We start from the raw sequence: 20,266 nt of genomic DNA on the forward strand, positions 1-20,266 counted from the left end.
TCTTGAAAACTCACTTGAATGGTTAAGTAGATTTCTAGCCAAACTGGTAAAAAAGCTAGGCTTGGGGAGTCCAGCAGTAGCGCAGCGGGTTAAACGCAGGTGGTACGAAGTGCAAGGACTGGAGTAAGGATCCTGGTTTGAGCCCCCGGCTGCCCACCTGCAGGGGAGTACCTTCACAGGCAATGAAGCAGGTCTGCAGGTGTCTGTCTTTCTCTCCCCCTCTCTGTCTTTCCCTCCTCTCTTCATTTCTCTCTATCTATCCAACACAACGACATAAATAACAGCAATAATAATAACTGCAACAGTAAAACAACAAGGACAACAAAAGGGAATACATAAGTAAATATTAAGAAAAAATAAAAAAGAAGGATAGGGCCTGTATTTGAGTCTCCTCTCCCCACCTGCAGGGGAGATGCTTCATGAGCAGTGAAGCAGGTCAGCAGGTGTCTCTCTCTCTCTCCCTATCTACCTCTCTCTTCCGTCTCAATTTCTCTCTGTTGTCAAGTAAAATAGAAAGAAAAAACAGGAAAAATTGGCCACCAGGAGCAGTAGACTCTTGTTGGCACCGTGCTTCAGTGATAACCTGATGGAAATTAAAAAATTAGTGTGCACATATTTTTTATTTGTTATTAATAGTTTGGAACAAGATTGTAAGATTACAGTTCACACCACACCCACCACAAAAGTGTATCCTCAGTCTCACTTCCTGGAGATAACATCACCATAGTTCTCACAAGTCTTACAGTGTTTGTTGGCTTCTATTTTGTTTGAATTTTTTTTGGCAGGTTCATATAAATATCTAGATTCTACACATGAAAATATGTACATAATTTTGACATCTTAGATAAAATGGGTCAAATCCGTGAAATAAGCACACTATAAAGCCTTACTTTAAAGATATAATCTGAAGGGTCTTTTAAAAGAAACTATATTTATAGATGAAGATCCCAATGAAGATTAATACAATCTCTGGAGAATTTGACAAAAATGTGTAAGGAGTGAATAATACAAATTCCTTTTAAAATTTATCATTATTATTTATTTTCCCTTTTGTTGCTCTTGTTTTATTGTTGTTGTAGTTATTTATTATTGTTGTTGTTGGATATGATAGAGAGAAATGGAGAGAGGAGGGGAAGACAGAGAGGGGGAGAGAAAGAGAGACACCTGCAGACCTGTTTCACTACCTGTGCAGCGACTCCCCTGCAGGTGGAAAGCCAGGGACTTGAACAGGGATCCTTATGCCCATCCTTGCACTTCGCACCAGGTGCGCTTAACCCACTGCGCTACTGCCCAACCCCCGTGAATAATACAAATTGTATTCTACAGTGTTTTCAGGAACAGGGAGAAACATTTTGACACTTAGTATTTTACCTTGAATCAAAAATTAGACAAAGAAAATTCAGTAAAACGAAACTTAAATTAAGTCAATATCACTCATGATCATGGGTACATAATCCTAACCAAAACACTGTAAATTCAAATAAGTAAAATTAGGCTAGGCAGTGGTGCTCCTGGTTAAGTGCACATATCACAAATAAGAAAAATTAGAAGTGATGTACGAAGGGGATTATAGTACGATCAGGTTTATCCTGAGGCACATTCAGCATTAAAAAGTTAACTAAGGTGCCTCACCAAGATGAGTATAGAAGGTCCCTGACTGCCTATGAAGAGGAACAAGTCGGAAAACTGAGAGTCCCATACATGCAGGCTGAGACTGAAGCACCACTTGAAACTGTGCAGTAAAGGGGATAGAAAGGAGATTCACGGGGGCAGTGGTAGTGCAGCGGGTTAAGCACATATGGTGCAAAGTGCAAGGACTGGTGCAAGGATCCCAATTTAAGCCCCCGGCTCCCCACCTGCAGAGGGATCACTTCACAGGTGGTGAACTGGTCTTAAGGTGTCTATCTTTCTCTCCCCCTCTCTGTCTTCCCCTCCTCCATTTTTCTCTGTCGTATCCAACAACGACAGTAACAACAACAATGATAAACAACAAGGGAAACAAAAAGTGGGGGGGGGGATGGCCTCCAGTGTTGTTTTCAACGGGCTATGTTGTTTTCGCCGGGCTGGCTTCACAGGCGGGTAACAGACGACCAGGGACTCATGGTTGAGCTGTAGGCAGTATCTCTTTATTCATGCAGGATGCAGCACAATCTAAGACGAGCTAAGCTAAACTCAAGGTACAGTACAGTACAACTCACAATGCTGTCTTTATATATACTTGCCAAGTAGGGTGGAAACAGGATGTGACATAGAGAGGGTGGAGAGAAAAGTGACTGGCGAAAATCAGAGTGTGACAAGGAGGGTGTGGAACAGGCGAGAATCCTATCACTGAACCACAAATGCCCTGGAGGGAGGGTGGAACTTGTTAACAGTGGTTATGTAAATAGAATGAAGTGGTTATGTAAATAGAATAGTGTTAAGCAGGGGGGATTTAAACCAAATGAAACAGAAGGGGTCTCATGCATACCAGCACTCCAGGAGCAGTAGATTTGTAGTACAGGCACTGAGCCCCAGTGATAACCTTGGAGGAAAAAGAAAAAAGAAGATTCACTCACTCTTCATTGGACAGAATTTGTCTATATAGATATGGTTAGGAGCTATTATTTAGGACAAGCAACATAGTCAGTGACCCTGGAGAGAAAAAAAAAAGCAAAACCAGTGTGGAGACACCTGTCCTTGGCCCAGGTGAAGCCCATATGGAGGAGCTGAGGTGTTCTACACAGACTGATAGCCTGGCAAGGAGGAACCAGAGAAGATGCTGTAACTACACTCTCCTATCCCACTCCTTGGGACTGATGCTTGAGTAATGGAGTGCACTGACATGAACAGAATACCTAATCTCAGATGTAAGGTCCCAGAGGAAAAAAAACATATAATGTGAAACAGATACAGACCAGTTTCCCCTCACACACATTTTCGACAGCTTTCTGAATCCTCCATATTTCTCCTCCACCCTGCTGACGCAGGAGTTATAAATAAGGATGTCAGTACCAATGGAAGTTGGCAAAAGTCCTTCCAAATTCAAATCAAATCAAATCATAGAATCACTTGCTAGAAAAGTAAAACTATAAAGGAATTACATTATTTTGTGTATTAATTTTGTAGCCTAACTCACTGTATTGTCTAAAAATTTCCAAGAATTTTTAGTGGATTCTTTTGAATTTTTTCTACTTTTTTTTTTTTTTTATAGAATGGAAACATTGACAAGACCATAGGATAAGAAAGGTACATTTCTACACATTGCCCACTCCCAGAGCTCTATATCCAATCCCCTCCCTTCATAGCTTCCCTATTCTTTATCTCTCTGAGAGTATGGACCCAGGATTATTGTGGGGTACAGGAAGTTGAAGGTTTGGCTTCTGTAACTTTCTCCTCTGAACATGGGCATTGTCATGTCAATCCATACTCCTAGCCTGTCCTCTTCCTTTCTCTAGTGGGGCAGGGATCTGGGGAGGCGGGACTCTAAGACACACTGGTGGGGTCATCTGCCCAGGGAAGTCATGTTGGCACCATGGTAGCATCTGGAACCTGGTGGCTGAAAAAGAGTTAAGATATAAAGTAGAACAAATTATTGACTAATCATGAGCCTAAAAGCAAGAATACTGCAGATGAAGATTGGGGTCTGCATTTTGGGAAAAGCTAGTAGGTCTATTTTAGGTATATTCCAGAGGGCCCATGACTTTACTAGTTTTTGCCTGAGACTTACATTTAATATGCAGGTGGTCTCAGGTTATTGTCTGGGGAGATGGTGTCATAGTTGGAAAAAGGACTAGAAAGCTGGATCAGGGAAGAGAGTAGCTCCCAAATATAGGGAAAGTATATACATATTGTTAACTGTAAACCCCACCGGTTTGATCTGGGGCCCATATTCTTTTGCATTTTTATGTGTACTATCGTAAAATCTATGAATAGGGATAGTTTTATACATATTTTTCAAAATTAAATTCTTTTTCTTGCTTTACTGCTATGATTAGGGTTTCCCATACTATGTGGATATTAACTGTGATATGGATAACCCTATCTTTTACCTCATTTAAGTGGAGAAACTCAAGTTTCTTGCCAATGAGTATAATGTTGGATGTGAATTTTTTTTTGGTGTAGGCTTCATTTAGACTAAGGAATTTTCCTTAAAACCCTATTTTTAAAGTTTTAATCATAAAACGATGTTGAGTCTTGTTGACATATTTTTGCATCTGTTGACATGATCATGTGATTTTTTCCTTTTCTGCTCTTGATTTGGTGACTTGCATTTATTGATTTATGTATATTGAACCATCTTTGCATCCCTGGGAAAAGTCACACTTGACCATGATAGACAATCTTTCTTATTTAAAATTTCTTTATTGGGGGATTAATGTTTTATAGTCGACAGTAAATACAAAAAATAGTTTGTACATGCATAACATTTCCACATAACAATTCAACCACCACTAGGTCCTCCTTTGCACTCATGTACCAGGACCTGAATTCTCCCCCCATCCACCCCAGAGTTTTTTACTTTAGTGCAATACACCAACCTCAGTCAAAGTTCTGCTTAGTGTATTCTATTTTGATTTTGTTTTTCAACTTCTGCCTGTGCGTGAGATCATCCCATATTCATCCTTCTCTTTTGCCTTATTTCACTAAACATGATTTCTTCAAGCTCCATCCATGATAGGCTGAAAATGATGAAATCACCATTTTTAATACTTGAATAGTTAATTCCACTGTATATATATATATATATATATATATATATATATATATATATATATATATATACCACACCTGGCTCAGCCACTCATCTGTTGTTGGACACCTGGGTTGCTTCCGGTTTTGGCTATTACAAATTGTGCTGCTAAGAACATATGTGTACACAGATCTTTTTGGATGGGTGTATTGTGCTCCTTAGGATATATCCCCAGGAGAAGGGTCATAGCATAGGTCCATTTCTAGCCTTCTGAGAATTCTCCAGACTGCTCTCCACAGGGGTTGGATCAACTTACATAATCACCAGCAGTGCAGGAAGGTTCCTTTGACCCCACAGCCTCTCCAGCATTTGTTGCTGCTACCTTTTCTGATGTATGACATTCTGACAGGAGTAAAGTGGTATCTCATTATTGTCTTTATTTGCATTTCTCTGACAATCAATGACTTGAAACATTTTCTCATGTGCTTCTCGGCCTTTTGGATCTCTTCTATGGTGAATATTCTGTCCATGTCCTCTCCCCATTTTTGGATGGGTCATTTGTTTTCTTGTTGGTGAGTTTGGCAAGATCTTTATATATTTTGGTTATTGGCCTCTTGTCTGATGTATGGAATGTAAACATCGGCTGTTGATGGCACACATAGGTGAGCACATATGTTACAATGCACAAGGACCCACGTTTGAGCCCCCGGTCCCCACCTTCAGGGGGAAAGCTTCATAAGTGGTGAAGCAATGCTGCAAGTGTCCCTCTGTCTCTCTCTTTCACTATCTCCCTCTTCCCTCTCAGCTTCTGTCTATCCAAAAAATAAAGATAACAATGATAATAAAAATGACAGGTCCAAAAAAAGAGATATTCTCCCATTCTGTGAGGGGTCTGTTTTTTGGGGGTAGTAGTTTCTTTTGCTGTGCAGAAGATTTTTAATTTGATGTAGTCTCATTGATTTATTCTTGCCTTAATCTTCTTTGTAACTGGATTCATTTCACTGAAGATATCTTTAAAATTTATGCAGAAAATGGTTCTGTTAATGTTTTCCACTAAGTATTTGACAGTTTCTGGTTTAACTTCTAAGTCCTTGATCAACTTGGACTTTATGTTTGTGTTTAGTGAAATGTAGTGGTTCAGTTTCATTCTCCTGAATGTTTCAACCCATTTTTTTCCAACAGAAAAAAGAGACCGGGAGAGAAAGATAGATACCTGCAGACCTGCTTCAGCACTTGCGAAGTATTCCCCTGCAGGTGGGGAGCTAGGGGATTGAACCAGGATCCTTTTGCCGGTCCTTGCACTTTGCACCACCTGTGTTTAACCTGCTGCTCTACCACATGACTCCCAACTCAGCTATTTTTAAGCTTTAAGCTCTCTAAGTACCTGAAGACAGTGTTTTCTTTCAGAGCCTCATTTGTTGTTTCTGCATTTCTGATGACATTTCTTTCAAACTCTTTCCTCACTCCTGTGACTAATGTCTTAATTAGTGTTAGGATGTTGTCCTCATTCTTATGTGCTTCTACCTTTGGGGGGCTGTTAACCTGACTTTTGTCCTGGTTCATCTCTCCAATGTTTCTTCTTGGTTTAACCATTTTATATAGTGTGTTATGAGGTTCCTATCTCTGTACTTTTCAATTCACTGATCACTCTTGCCTAGATTGACTTGTGTCTAACGTACTTAGAGTTCACAGTTGTGAAAATTAACAGCTGTTTCAGTGTTATCTTAATCTCTGAATTGAAGCACAATGGCTGTTAAAATTTTTTTTTCCTTTTTCTTCCCTGTAGGCTATGAGAGCCTGAGGGCTTTTTATATATAAGGTGTTTTTTAGCTTTATCTCTTGACTAAGAGATAAAGGAGGGTGGGGGAGAAGTAGCACAGTGGTTCTGCAAAGGGACTCCATGCCCCAAGGATCCAAAGCTCCAGGCTCAATTCAGCTTCTCTGCCTGTAGCCAAAGTCAAGCCAGGCATCACTTCTTAGCCCTGTGAATTTCTAAACAAGTCCCATCTATAGTCTGTGGGTTCTGAGGCCATTATTCACCATGTTCTCATGAGGAGAAGAATGTGGAAAAGCTCCCACTATACATCCCTTAGTTCTCCTTAGTTTCCCAGTCAGTTTTCTACCCCCCAATGTCAGCACAGGGACTCCGCAATGCTGCTCCAGCCTCCAAGGGGCAGTAGATTTGGTGAGTGGTAGGTCCTTTCCTCCCTTCAGCAGTCTTTTTGTTGGTAAAAACAGACTGGAGTTGGCTCCTCAGCTGGCAAACTGCCAGACTGTTACCAGGTGCTCGGGAGTAGATATGGGCTTTAACCCCAGGAATCTCTCAAGCCACACGTGTTTTCACTCACAGATGACTTGGTGGATTCCCAAAGTAGTCCTAGTCTTGTCTTGTTGCAGTCTCAGGTGATCTTTTTTAATATTCTTAGTTGATCAGGGAGATGAAAGGAGAGAAACACAGCTACTCTACTCTGTAGCCCCATCTCCGAAAGTCCTTGGGAAGCTTTATGCTACAAAGAACATCATCATCACCATCACCATCATCATCATCATCATCATTATTATTATTCACCTTCAGCATATAAATGTTTATATAAATATCTCATGGTAGTTTAAATTTCTAGGGTCTTTTGTTGTAAATTCTACTCTTTCATTTACAATCATTATGCAGATAGTAAACTGGAAGAAGAAATCCAAAAATCAATTCCATTTACAGTAGCAGCAAAAAGATTTAGATATCTAGGGATAAACTTAACAGAAGAGGTAAAAGACCTGTACAAAGAAAATTGTGAGGTCACTACTAAAGGGAACATGGACAGAAATGGAAAGATATATTATGCTTGTGGATTAGAAAAATTGACATTGTTAAGATAACCATCCTACACAGAACATGTACAGATTCAGTGCAATGTGATTGTTTCATTGACCTTCTTTAAGGGACTAAAATGCTACAGAAGTTTATCTGGAACCAGAAAAAAGAAAAACACAACAGAATAACCAAAGCACTCCCAAGATTGAAAAAAGAACAAAAACGGAGGTATCATACTTGCTGACTTCCAACTATATTACAGAGTGATAGTGAACAAAAATAGATACGCAGATCAGTAGAATAGAATTAAGAGCCCTAAAATAACCACACCTATGGACAGTTAATTAATGAGAAGCAGGCCCAGAATATTAAATGAAGAAAAGAGAGTTTCTGTCTCTACTTATCTGGAAAAAATCACCCTGCCATAGTGAGGAAAAAAACACCCAAACTATCCAACAAAATTTCTAATTTTTGCAGAGGATTTTAGGCTTATGTAAGATTATTATTAATGATATATTTGATAAAGGAGATATGTTTGGGTGGATGGGGACACTCTCTAGTTAAACATTAGGCATAGATGATGAATGAATTTTTAGAGAAAATTTTACATCCAAATACTGCAGAAGCACACCTCTCTCCCTTCTCATGACCTTCTCCAGAGAGAAGCATAGGATAGAAGACAATTACTGAGTGTCACTCTCCCTCCCTGAGGACATAAGCTGAGGCTGTCTGAGAAATAATGAAATGGCACAAGTTCCTTATACCCAAGAGCAGAAGGCCCTAGAGTCATTTCTGATGTTTATTAGGGGGAAAAAAACTACAGTATTTGGGGTGTAGAGAAAGATTATTGCAGTAATGGCAGTCAATCTATACATGAACCTGCTAACTTTCAGTGTGCACAGCAAGACAATCTCTAAGTACTCAAAAGATTATTGTCTTAATGTCTAGTGATTTAGAGGACTAAATAAGTAAGACACAGTAGGACGTTACTGCTAATAACTGAGGTGTCACAGGCAGAAAGGTGATCTTTATGCATGGATTGGAACTCAAGTCTCAGTAATTGAGAGGCAAGTCTAAAATATTTTTCACCAAAAGCAGGATATTGCCAATGCAGTAGAAGAGAGTTGCCAAATGGGACACAAAAGTTGGGCGATGGAGGAGATCAGACAAAGGAGGCTCCCTGCTGGTTGGTGTGTCTAGAAGGTTTCACATACAAGGAGAGAGGAGGGAGTTGAGCCTGCTCCACTGTACTGAAGGGGAGACTGATGAGAGAAGTACTTCTCTTCTTACTCAGAAAATCCCAGGGTAAATCTTTCAGAACAGTTATGGACTTCTATCTAGCACCTGTGGGGAGCTCTAGAAAGTTGGGCATTTTGAAAAAGGGGGTTCTGTGCGTGGGCTGAGAATTTCCTTCCTGTGAGACTTGCTGCTGACATTAAGTGGTCTTGGATTTGGACAGTAATAGAGAATGCTCCGTGGTCTGTTCTTCTATAGCAGGAAAGTCCGTATTTTGATAGAGTGTCATTGTAGGTGATTTGAATAGAGGACGAGTGAAAGTACCCAGTCCTCCCTGTACGTGAGGTGAGGAAAATCAGCTTTTGCTACCCATGCTTATGACTCTCCTTTTTCTAAAATTAAGTGAGAAAAGTTGAATTACCCATCTTTCATTGATCATGACTTCATTTTAACTTGGCCATCATAAGCTGATAGTTACAGGTATTATCTTGGGGTATCATATGATGAAATTTAAACACAAGGACCTTGACCACTTGAAACATTTTCCAATGAGTAGCTGGCCTAAGTGAAGTAAATTGTAAATAACTGTAAAGCAATATAAAAATAAATATGGGGAGTTGGGCTGTAGCGCAGTGGCTTAAGCGCATGTGGCACAAAGTACAAGGACTGGATGAAGGATCCCGGTTCGAGCCCCCAGCTCCCCACCTGCAGGGGGGTCGCTTCACAGGCGGTGAAGCAGGTCTGCAAGTGTCTATTATTCTCTCCCCCTCTCTGTCTTCCCCTCTTCTCTCCATTTCTCTCTGTCCTATCTAACAACGATGACAGCAATAACAACAATAATAACTACAACAACAATAAAAACCATCAAGGGCAACAAAAGGAAAAGTAAATAAATAAATAAATATAAAATTAAATATGTAAAATCACTGTAAAGCAATGTAAAAACAGCATAGATGTTAGTGTTGGAATATCAGCTATGTGCAGAAAGCCTGAAAAGTCCTCTATGGGATGTTTTTGCTGAAATCTTGGGAATGAGTAGGACTTAATGGAAAACAGGGATGAGAAAAACAGGTAGCAGGGGTCAGGTGGTGATGCACCTGATTGAGCACACATGTTACAATGTGCAAGGACCCAGGTTCAATCCCCCGGTCACCACGTGCAGGGGGGAAAGCTTTGCAAGTGGTTAATCTCTCTCTCTCTCTCTCTTTCGCTCTCTATCACCCTTTTCCCTCTCAATTTCTGGCTGTCTCTATCCAGTAAATAAAAAATAAAGATAGTAAAGTTAAAAAAAAAGGTATCAAAGATAGATAGTGTTCAAGGAACTGAGAATATCACACAATGAAGACCAGGGATGGGACTGAGCAGAGTCTTTGTGTTCAAAAGACTGATGATTTCATAGTTGAAGTCCATGTACATAGCAAGGTACTGGCTCTGTCTATAGGCCTGATAACCTTCCTGATCTTCCCCAATCTCTGAATTGTATCTGAAGTGTGTTTGTGTGTGGATGCACATGTGTGTGTTTACATCTAATATGTTTTTTAAGAATTTGGACAGTATGGGTTATAGGTTTTTTGTCATACAAATAATTTGAAAAAAGAAGTTTCCTTTACCTATAGCTTCTAGTATCTGTTTGATCACAGCATAGTTCTAGTAGGAGGATTTGGAACTATATATTTTTTCTTTCCTTATTATTATTATTTTTGCCTCTATAGTTATTGCTTTGGCTCAGTGCCAGCACTATGAATCCACTGCTCCTAGAGGCCATTTACCCTCATTATTTATAGGATATGACAGAGAGAAATTGAGAGAGAAGGGAGGGGATAGAGAGGGAGAGAGAAAGGTAGATACCTGCAGACCTGCTTCACTGCCTGTGAAGCGAGCCCCCTGCAGGTGTGGAGCCGGGGTCTTGAACTGGGATCCTTGCATGAAATTGTGTCTTCAAAATAGTGTCTGTCTCTAAGGATAGGAAATGCCTGAGATCTGAGAAAGGTGAATGGTGAAGAACCCTGAATTAAATTTTATAGGATCTTAGTACATGCAGATGTCGCTCCCATTATATTCATAAATATCTAAGTGCAAGAAATGCCACTGTCTGACTCACCTACACCATGAGGGATACTGTACCAGGACCATAAATAATAATTAATACTTAGAATAATTAAATGAAAAGAAGTGCTTGATTCCTTGAAAGCATAGGTGGACTTAAAAAGGAACTACAATTAAAGAAATTTGGGAGAAAAAAAAAACAGGTAGAAATGAGAACAAGATGTCCATGAGGAGTCTCCCAATTTGTATCTCTTATCTGTCCTGACACATGCATTGATCAGTTTGCAATAAAAACACTCATTTGCTATAATTGTCATGTATGAAATCACATTGTCATGTTTTTCTTTCAGAGTAAAACAGAATTCTACCTTTGTTAATAGTTGAGTGTGAAATATATTTATATAATCTTGACGGGTTTCTCCAAGGTCTTCTGCTGTGATTCTGGGATCATGGAAGAAGGGAACATGACCTGCAGCTCTGAGTTCCTCCTCTGGGGCTTCTCAGAGCAGCCAGAGCAGCAGCCCATCTTCTTCCTGGTGTTCCTGTGCATGTACACGGCGACTGTGACTGGCAACCTGCTCATCGTCCTCTCCATTAGCACTGACAAGCACCTCCATACCCCCATGTACTTCTTCCTCGCCAGTTTGTCATGTACAGATATCCTGTTCACCTCCACCACCGTGCCCAAGGCCCTGGTGAACATCCAGACCCAGAGCAGGTCTATTTCCTACGCAGGATGCCTGACCCAGCTCTACTTCTTCTTAACTTTGGGAGAACTGGAGAACCTTCTCCTGGCCACAATGGCCTATGACCGCTATGTGGCCATCTGCCACCCTCTCCACTACATGATGATCATGAGCCCCAGGCGCTGCGTCCTCCTGATCGCCACCTGCTGGACTCTTACTAATTTTCTTGCCATGCCCCACACCTTCCTCATGTTTCGACTTACTTTCTGCCCGAATAAAATCATTCCTGACTTCTTCTGTGATCTGGTGCCCTTGATGAAGGTGTCCTGCTCCGACACTCGGGTCAATGAGCTAGTGCTCCTCTACCTGGGGGGAGCAGTCCTTGTAGTTCCCTTTATCTTCATCCTGATCTCTTATATCTACATTGTTTCAGCCATTGTCAGAGTTCCTTCTGCCCAGGGAAGACGCAAGGCCTTCTCTACATGTGCTTCCCACCTTGCTGTCGTTGCCCTGTTCTTTGGGACAGTGTTCAGGGCTTATCTGTTCCCCTCATCCTCTGTATCCAATTCAGTACAAGGGGACACAGCAGCTGCTGTCATGTACACAGTGGTGACTCCCCTGTTAAACCCATTTATTTACACCCTGAGGAACAAGGACATGAAGGGAGCCCTGGGGAAGCTTCTCGGAGGCAAAGTCTCCTTCTTGAGGGGCCAGTGACTTCTTCAGGAACACTGGACGTCTTCTGTGCCTTCCACTGATGAATTCCAGATAAATTTCTACCTCAGACATCTTACTTTGGGATTTCACATGACCACCCTCCCATATGACTCCCAAATATGAAGGGGACATTTTTTTAAGGAAAATTAGAATTTAGCATCATGATTTAAAATTATTCTATTGAGTTTCATATTTACTCTTTTATTTGATTTGTAATAACTTTTCAAAGAAGAGCAAAACATGGTTAGTACAGTTATGAAAAGTGAGTGAATGACCTAGTTAGTAAATTCAGTGTTGTATGGCAAATGGTTTATAACTTTAATGAACAGTATATCATTACAACAAAAATATGAAATTAGAGTGTCTCATGGTTTGGAGAGTTCAACCACAAAGTTTAAAACAAAGCTGTCAGAAATACAGGAAGATGTCGACTGATTTTCAGTGATTTTTCAATGACTTGAATGTAGCATGAGTTTAGGGGCCAGAACTTTCACCTTCTATACCTTATAAGAATTTTGGTTCATATTCAGTTTTCAGGTCCCAGGAGAAGTAGCCATGGCAGATACCTGGAGCACCTTCCTGATAATGCTTCTGACCAGGAGAAGAAACAGCAGCCAAAGAAAGCCAGCTGCTTCAAGTCTGTGCTTTTATACTTTCTCTTGTGCCCCAGCCTCAGTATGACATCATTCGTATGTCAATAGTCCCAAACTCCTGTTGGGGTCACAACACATAATGAGTCGCAGTAATATTAAAGCAGTCACATTCTCCTAGATGGTGTAGTCTCATAAGCTCCATTAACTGCATCATGATGATGATAATGCAGTTACTACTAATAATAAAGGTATGTTTAGAGGAAAAAAGAAATACCATGAGATATTTTAAAGGACTATTTTCTATTTATGACATTTGGATTGTAAGAGTATTTATGAAGATTGAATGCTGAGTTTATCAGTATTTGGAACACACTGGGAGGCTACATGTTTAGAAGTAGAAATATTTTTAATTGAATATATCTTTTCAATCGTGCATATCAAGTAGATAATATAGAAAAATTATCCATGCTAATGTAAGCTTAGTTCTGTATTCCCATATACTTGGTTTCACCACTCATGAATTTACATCTATGTAATAAATTGAATTCAATATGTTCTATTAAACCAGATGACTGCCCAAAATGATTTAGTGACTTTCCTATAAGTTTCCCCATTTTTCCTAAATTAGCAACAATGGGAATTCATAGACAATTTCCTATTAGATTTTCACTATTTTTTTATTATAGGTATAAAATAAGAGTCAAAACTTATTTATCAAAGTGAATAAGTATAGTCCCTTTCAAATGAGACAATATAAACGACCAATGAAAGCAGACAAACATTCATCTGTTTTTCACCACGAGCATAATCACTGGGACTCAGTGTCTATGTTATGGCCTCTGCTATCTGTGGCTTTTTTTTTTATAATGACAGAAAAAGTAGAGAAGGATAGCTAAAGGAAAGAGAGAAAGAGAGGGGGAAGTAGAGAAACCTTCAGCACTGTTCCACTGCTCATGAAACATTTGAAGAAGTCAGGTTATGTGCTGATACTGGACATTTTATCTGGTGTGTAAGTACTTAAGAGTCTGGCTATGTTCATGTGCAACTTGCTATTCTGTATCTTCAGCTGGAATCCTGATTGATTCAAAATTTGTCAAAAATGACAGTGGGCAACATACACATGTGTTTCCTTGTGTAATGTTTTATAAGACACCACTGTTGTATCATGTGCTTTTAGTCTGAGTATTTTTAGTTCTTTAAATATTAAGTAAAAAAATAAAAGCATTTTCAGAGGAAGTCCCAAAACCTAAGAAATAGAGTCAATTTTTATCTTCTATGATGTGATAATGAGGAAATATATATATGTAGTGGGACAATTACTGAGATTCTTTCTCCCTCAGGACTACTAGAAGAACTACACTGAGACTCACTGGGAAAGGATTGGATAACCCAAGTCCCTATATAGTTTAGGACTGAGAACCTCAGGATTATCCTAATCCTCCTGCATAGAGTATATAAAAAGCTTGCTACAACCAAGATTAACAGTCTGCATGTGAGCCTGTTGGATTCACTGCTCACTATAGACAGCCTCTGAAGACTTAGGAAGACTATGATGTTAAGTACCTATAATGTAGACGATTAAAGAAGAAACTACAGTCAGTGGTGATGATGAAGACTGAGGTGGGCACAAGCAGGAAGGTAAGCTGTGTGGAATTCAAACCCCACTATACTCACAGTGGATGATGAAAATAGTAGCATGCATGTTCTAATGAATGAGGGCATGAGGATGAATCAGACAGCTTTCCATCTCTGAAGTATCAAGATGGACAGGGGAGGGAAGACCCTAGTGCTGACAGTGTAATCTTGGCACTGCTACTGTTTAGGAGGAAATATGGTGTGAATCTTGTCTTTTTCTGCAGTGAGTTAGTAGGGTCCTAAGAAAGTGTATGGGAATTGTGTGGAACTGTACCCCATCTTATCCTATGGCCTTGTCAATATCTCCATTTTTATAAATAAAAAAAATTTTAAAAGAAAGTGTATGGGAGTTGTCAATGAGGGGTACAGAAATGGATGATGGGAAAGAGCAGACACAGGAGGGACCCACAGGCTGGTGTGTGGAGGAAGTTTCACAAACAAGAAGAACAGGAGGGGTTAGGATTCAGGGAGGGACTGCTGAAGGGCTTCTGTTCACAAGCTCAAAGTCCCAGGGTGAATCTTTCAGGCTGGTTGTGACTTTTGTGTTAAAACCTTTGTGTTGGGGAGTTAGAGAAGTGTGTGTGTGTGTGTGTGTGTGTGTGTGTGTGTGTGTGTGTGTGTGTGTATGTGTGTGTGTGTGTGTGTGTGTGTGTGTGTGTGTGTGTATGGGAGGGAGGTAGAACAATTTTGTATTTGGACTGAGAACTTTCTCATTCTGGACTACTTGTTGACTATGGTTGTTTTCAGGTTTGGGTGAGAATCGAGAATGGCTAATGGTCTCTTGTGCTTTAACAGTGAAACTCACTCTCTGTCATTACATCACTTGCAGACTTGTAAGGTTCATCCCACCCCACTAGAGAAAGAGAAAGACAGGTTGTGAGTATGGATCAACCTGTCAACGCCATGTTCAGTGGTGAAGTAATTACAGAAGACAGACCTCCCACCTTCTGCACCCCATAGTGACTCTGGGTCCATACTCCCAGAAGGATAAAGAATAGGAAAGCTATAAGGGGAGAGGATGGGATATGGAGTTCTGATGGTGGGAATTGTGTGGAGCTGTATCCCTCTTATCCTATGGTTTTTGTCAGTGTTTACTTTTTATAAATAAAAATTTTTAAAAAATGAAGAAGAAGCTAGACCTTCCACTTTCTGCATCCCACAATAACCTTGGATCCATACTCCCAGAGGGTTAGGGAATAGGAAGGCTATCAGGGAAGGGATGGGATACGGAGTTCTGGTGGTGGGAATTGTGTGGAGTTGTACCCCTCTTATCCTATGGTTTTGTCAGTGTTTCCTTTTTTTATAAATAAAAAAAAGGAAAAAGAAAAAAAAAAGATTCTTGATATAGGAACAGAAGAAAATACTCATGCCCACATCCCTTATGGTGAAGAAAATTATCTATTTCTGTTGACTATAATGCTTAGCTTTAGGAGGATAAAAGAGGGAGGAGCTAGGGCTAGGGAGATAACACAGAGGTAGCATTCCACACACTCATGCCTGAGGGCCGGAGGCCTCATGTTCAGTTAACAGCAGTATCTTATGCCAGGGCTGTGCTGTCCTCTCCCTGTCCTTGTCCCTGGACCTACCCAGATTGCTCTTCCGTTTCTCCCCTCTGTTTCAAAATAAATACCACTTTGCTACAGTGAAAGTATTAATAAGCAATACATAGTTTCTTTTGTCTGAAAATATTCTTCTTATTTATTCACTGTCCCAACTGTCGTCCTGTATGCAAAATTATTTTGTTTCAGTTTTCACAGGTAAAATGTATTCTTTCAGCATATGGAGTGTGGCTTTTGTTTTCTTTCAGGTATATTGATTTATTTCCCTTTTTTACTCTGGGGCTTCCCACCTGTGCAATGTCACTGTTTCCAGCAGGTTATTTTTCCTTTCTATCCTAAGTAGAAACAAGGAGGAAGAGAGAGAGATGGAGAAAGCAGAGACAACACAGTACTCCTATATGGTACCAGAGCCCAAACCTGGGTCCTGTCACATGATAAAGTTGTGCTGTTACATGAGAATTATCTCCTGGTCTCTGGAGGAATTTTTTCAAGTATCATCTTAATATTTAATAAATATTTCTCGTACTCCAATGTCTAGCTGTCCTTAGACACTACTTAGAACACAATGGATTTCTATTCCTTAATTTTTCTTGGAGTCATTTGGCCTTATGCACTATACTACTTCAGTTCTGCTTTTTTTTTTTTTTTTTTTTTTAGAGAAAGGCAGACAGAAAGACAGATGGACAGATAGACACAGAGAGAGGCAGAGACAGCACAACACAGAACTTTCTCTGAGGCCATAACATTCCTGAATGGAATGGAGAGTCTCTAATCTGGGTACTACACATAATAATGCAGGTGTTGTACACAGTGAGCTATCACCAAAGCAGACCTAACAAGAAACACTAAAGGGACTTATATCAAATGAAAACATGTAATTACCTCACCCTGAGGGAGTAAATAAACCAAGGCAAACAAGCAAAGCTCAAAGAAGACTATAGGCTTAGAATGCAGAACTGAGATTGACAAAAGGTTTGGGGTGAAGGGAGTCCACTAGTCTCTAGTAGATTGTAATTAGCGATGGGGAAATTCAGTCTGAGAGATGAGGCACAGTATTTCTGAAAGGCCAGCCGAGGTCACCTCACCTAAATTAGGGATAAGAATGTTTTGCTCGCAGGTGGCACAAAGTGCAAGGACCGGTGTAAGGATCCAGTTCAAACCCTGGCTCCCCACTTGCAGGGGAGTCGCTTCACAAGCAGTGAAGCAGGTCTGCAGGTGTCTTTCTCTCCCCCTCTGTTTTCCCCCTCCTCTCTCCATTTCTCTCTGTCCTATCCAACAACGACGACAACAATAATAACTACAACAATAAAACAACAAGGGCAACAAAAGGGAATAAATAACTAAAAATAAAATACAAAAAAAAGAAAAAACAATCCTGAGCCATTGGGGGTCAGGCAGTTAGTTGTGCAGTGGGTTAAGCACACGTGGCGCAAAGCACAAGGACTGGCGCAATGACTGGCATAAGGATCCCGGTTAGAGCCGCTGGCTCCCCACAAAAAAAGAAAAAAAGAGTGTTTTGCTGACAGCTATCATAGTGAGACGAGAAATTTTATCCATGTGTCAACAACTGTACTGTAAACCATTAACATCCCAACAAAACAACAAAACAAACAAATAAAACTTTAATTTGCCATCTATTCTTAGCAGTTTTTCAAATGTGCATTAAAGTATTTACTTATGGACCCTATGCATTCTTTCACAATAAAATTAATAAGTCTTTAAAAAAACTTTTTTTTTTTCCTCCAGGGTGATTGCTGGGCTCGGTGCCTGCACCATGAATCCACCACTCCTGGAGGCCATTTTTTCCCCTTTTGTTGCCCTTGTTGTTGTAGCCTCCTTGTGGTTATTATTATTGCCATTGTTGATGTTGTTCGTTGTTGGATAGGACAGAGAGAAATGGAGAGAGGAGGGAAAGACAGAGAGGGCAAGAGAAAGACAGACACCTACAGACCTGCTTCACCGCCTGGCCTGTGAAGCCACTCCCCTGCAGGTGGGGAGCCGGGGGCTCGAACCGGGATCCTTATGCTGGTCCCTGCGCTTTGTGCCACATGCGCCCAACCCACTGTGCCACCAACCGACCCCCTAAAAAAACTTTTAAAAAGTGATTTGTCTTCAATTACACATTGAGAAGGATTTTTTTCACTTTCTTTCACAATTTCCAGTTATATAGATATTTTCCCTCCTGTGTTTATTTATGACTTGCAATGTTCTTACATAGTTCTTTATTATTTTATTATTATTTGACTACTCTGTAAGTATATTGTACTGAAATTTTTCTTTTTCTAAAATTATCTTTATTTATTGATTGAATAGAAAGAGCCAGAAATCAAGAGGGAAGGTGAGATAGAGAGGGAGAGAGACAGAGAGACACCCGTAACACTACTTCACCACTCACAAAGTTTCCGCCTGCAGGTGGGGACCTGGCTTTGAGCCCAAGGCCTTGCCCACTGTAACATGTGCACTCAACCAGGTGTGCCACCCAGCCCCCTGGAATTTTTCTCTATAGAAACTTTACCTGTGTACGGCCATACCACCTAAACACTCTCAGTCTCATCTGAGACTTGACCTTGTGCATTTTGGTCTGATGAAAAGCTTCAGCTTCCTAGCTTGCTTTCTTCCTGACCTTTCTTTAAATCAACCTGAATTCTGACAGGTGCAATGGAGAAGACCAAATATCAACAAATGTATATGTAATGCTACTGCACAATCATTTTCATTCCAGTGCTGTATGAAAAATTCACTAAAATGCTATAAGCAAAAATTGTGGAAATGTGGTCAAGAATAACCTTTCTTCTATAGAAACACTGGTGGAATTTTATGTAGTAGGTAACACTGGTGTGAATTTCCACACTTAGAGTTGCGATATCATTCACTTTTAACAGTTTCATTCCTTGAAGGGAATCATTACTCCCTACTCCTCATATCTTTTTCCAGCTTACCCACCTTGACCTCTATAATACTCAGGTACCACTTAGTGTAGAGCATCAGATTGTGAAATTTGAGTCTTAATGCTCTGTTCTCATCAGTAATATGATTCTTTTCTTTCCTTTTTTTTCCCCTGAGAGCACTGCTCATCCTCTGGTTCTTGGTGGGATTGAATTTGGGAGCTCAGAGCTTCAGGCATGAAAGTCGTTTGTATAACCACTATGCTGTCTCGCAAAACTGCAACCTGTTTATTTTCAAGTGACAGTTACTTCACCATGTTCTTCTAAGTGATACGCTTCTTAGGAGCAAACTTTTCCCTATGACCTGTTATTATCCTGATAAATATAAATTTTAAATTTGTCATTATCTTTATTTGTTGGGTAGATACAGCCAGAAATTGAAAGGGAAGGGGGAGATAGAGAAGGAAAGTGACAGACACCAGCATCCCTACCTCACCACCTGAAAAGCTTTCCCCCTGCAGGTGGGAACTGGAGTCTTGAACTTGAGTCTTTGTGCATTATAACATATGCGCTCAACCTGGTGTGCCACCACCCCGTCCTGTCCTGATAAATATTAATGGATATAGATTTAATTTTAGTAAACTATTAAAAAGATCATTTAATGAGGTACATTCTCTAACATAATCTTTGTCATTAGCAAAGGTGTTTTTTATTACCCTCTTAATAACTACTTCCTAGTTGTTCCCACTGTGGGAAAAAGTAAGATTTTCATATTCCATTTCCAGCTTTATCTTAGTTTATAATGTCTCCTCACCTGTCATGTCCACCACTCCTGCTCCTCATCTCCAGATCTGGACAGTACTTGTTGCCTCATCATCTTCAATAATTTGTCTCAACTTGTTGCTTGTACTTCTCTGGGAAAATCTCAAATTATTTGCGACAGAATTTCTTTTGGCTCATTATTTGTATCAGAAGAGTGTTATTGAGGTGCTTAGGGAAACATGAAGTAATTAGTTGAGATTTTGACAAATGAAGATTATGTTTTCTTTGATGTATGTAACTTCAAGGATAATCTCTGGGTATGTTTACATACTGGCTAGTTTGTTGTTTTATTTGTTTCTGGAAGAATGGATAACATTAAACTGCTTTGAGATGTTGAATCTTGCTCATGATATGTCAGTACAGGTAAAATATCAAATTTGGGGAAAGTACTGAAAAAAGCATTGTGGAGTTATTAGTATAAACAAGTAGATCTTTCACTAGATTTATAGTCCTCTGGGGTCAAGGACTATCATTGCCTTATTTACATGCTATCAGCCCTATTTTGACTCTTTAAGTATCTGTAGAATAAATGAGTGAAACAAATGCATGAATAAATTAAAAAAATTCAGTGCCCGCAGAAGCTACACGGAGAAATATGAGAAAAGAAATAGT

At 39.9% G+C, this 20,266-nt stretch overlaps 1 protein-coding gene across 1 annotated transcript; it reads left to right on the forward strand.

The window, feature by feature from the left end:
• The first annotated feature begins 11,206 nt into the window (after window positions 1-11,206).
• On the forward strand, window positions 11,207-12,160 carry LOC103111580 (olfactory receptor 1P1-like). The gene has a single exon (XM_007520877.1). It carries the CDS (start codon window positions 11,207-11,209, stop codon window positions 12,158-12,160), a length of 954 nt encoding a protein of 317 aa, XP_007520939.1.
• The last annotated feature ends 8,106 nt before the right edge of the window (window positions 12,161-20,266 follow it).

The sequence above is a fragment of the Erinaceus europaeus genome, chromosome 12, assembly GCF_950295315.1.
Source record: "Erinaceus europaeus chromosome 12, mEriEur2.1, whole genome shotgun sequence".
NCBI lineage: Eukaryota > Metazoa > Chordata > Mammalia > Eulipotyphla > Erinaceidae > Erinaceus > Erinaceus europaeus.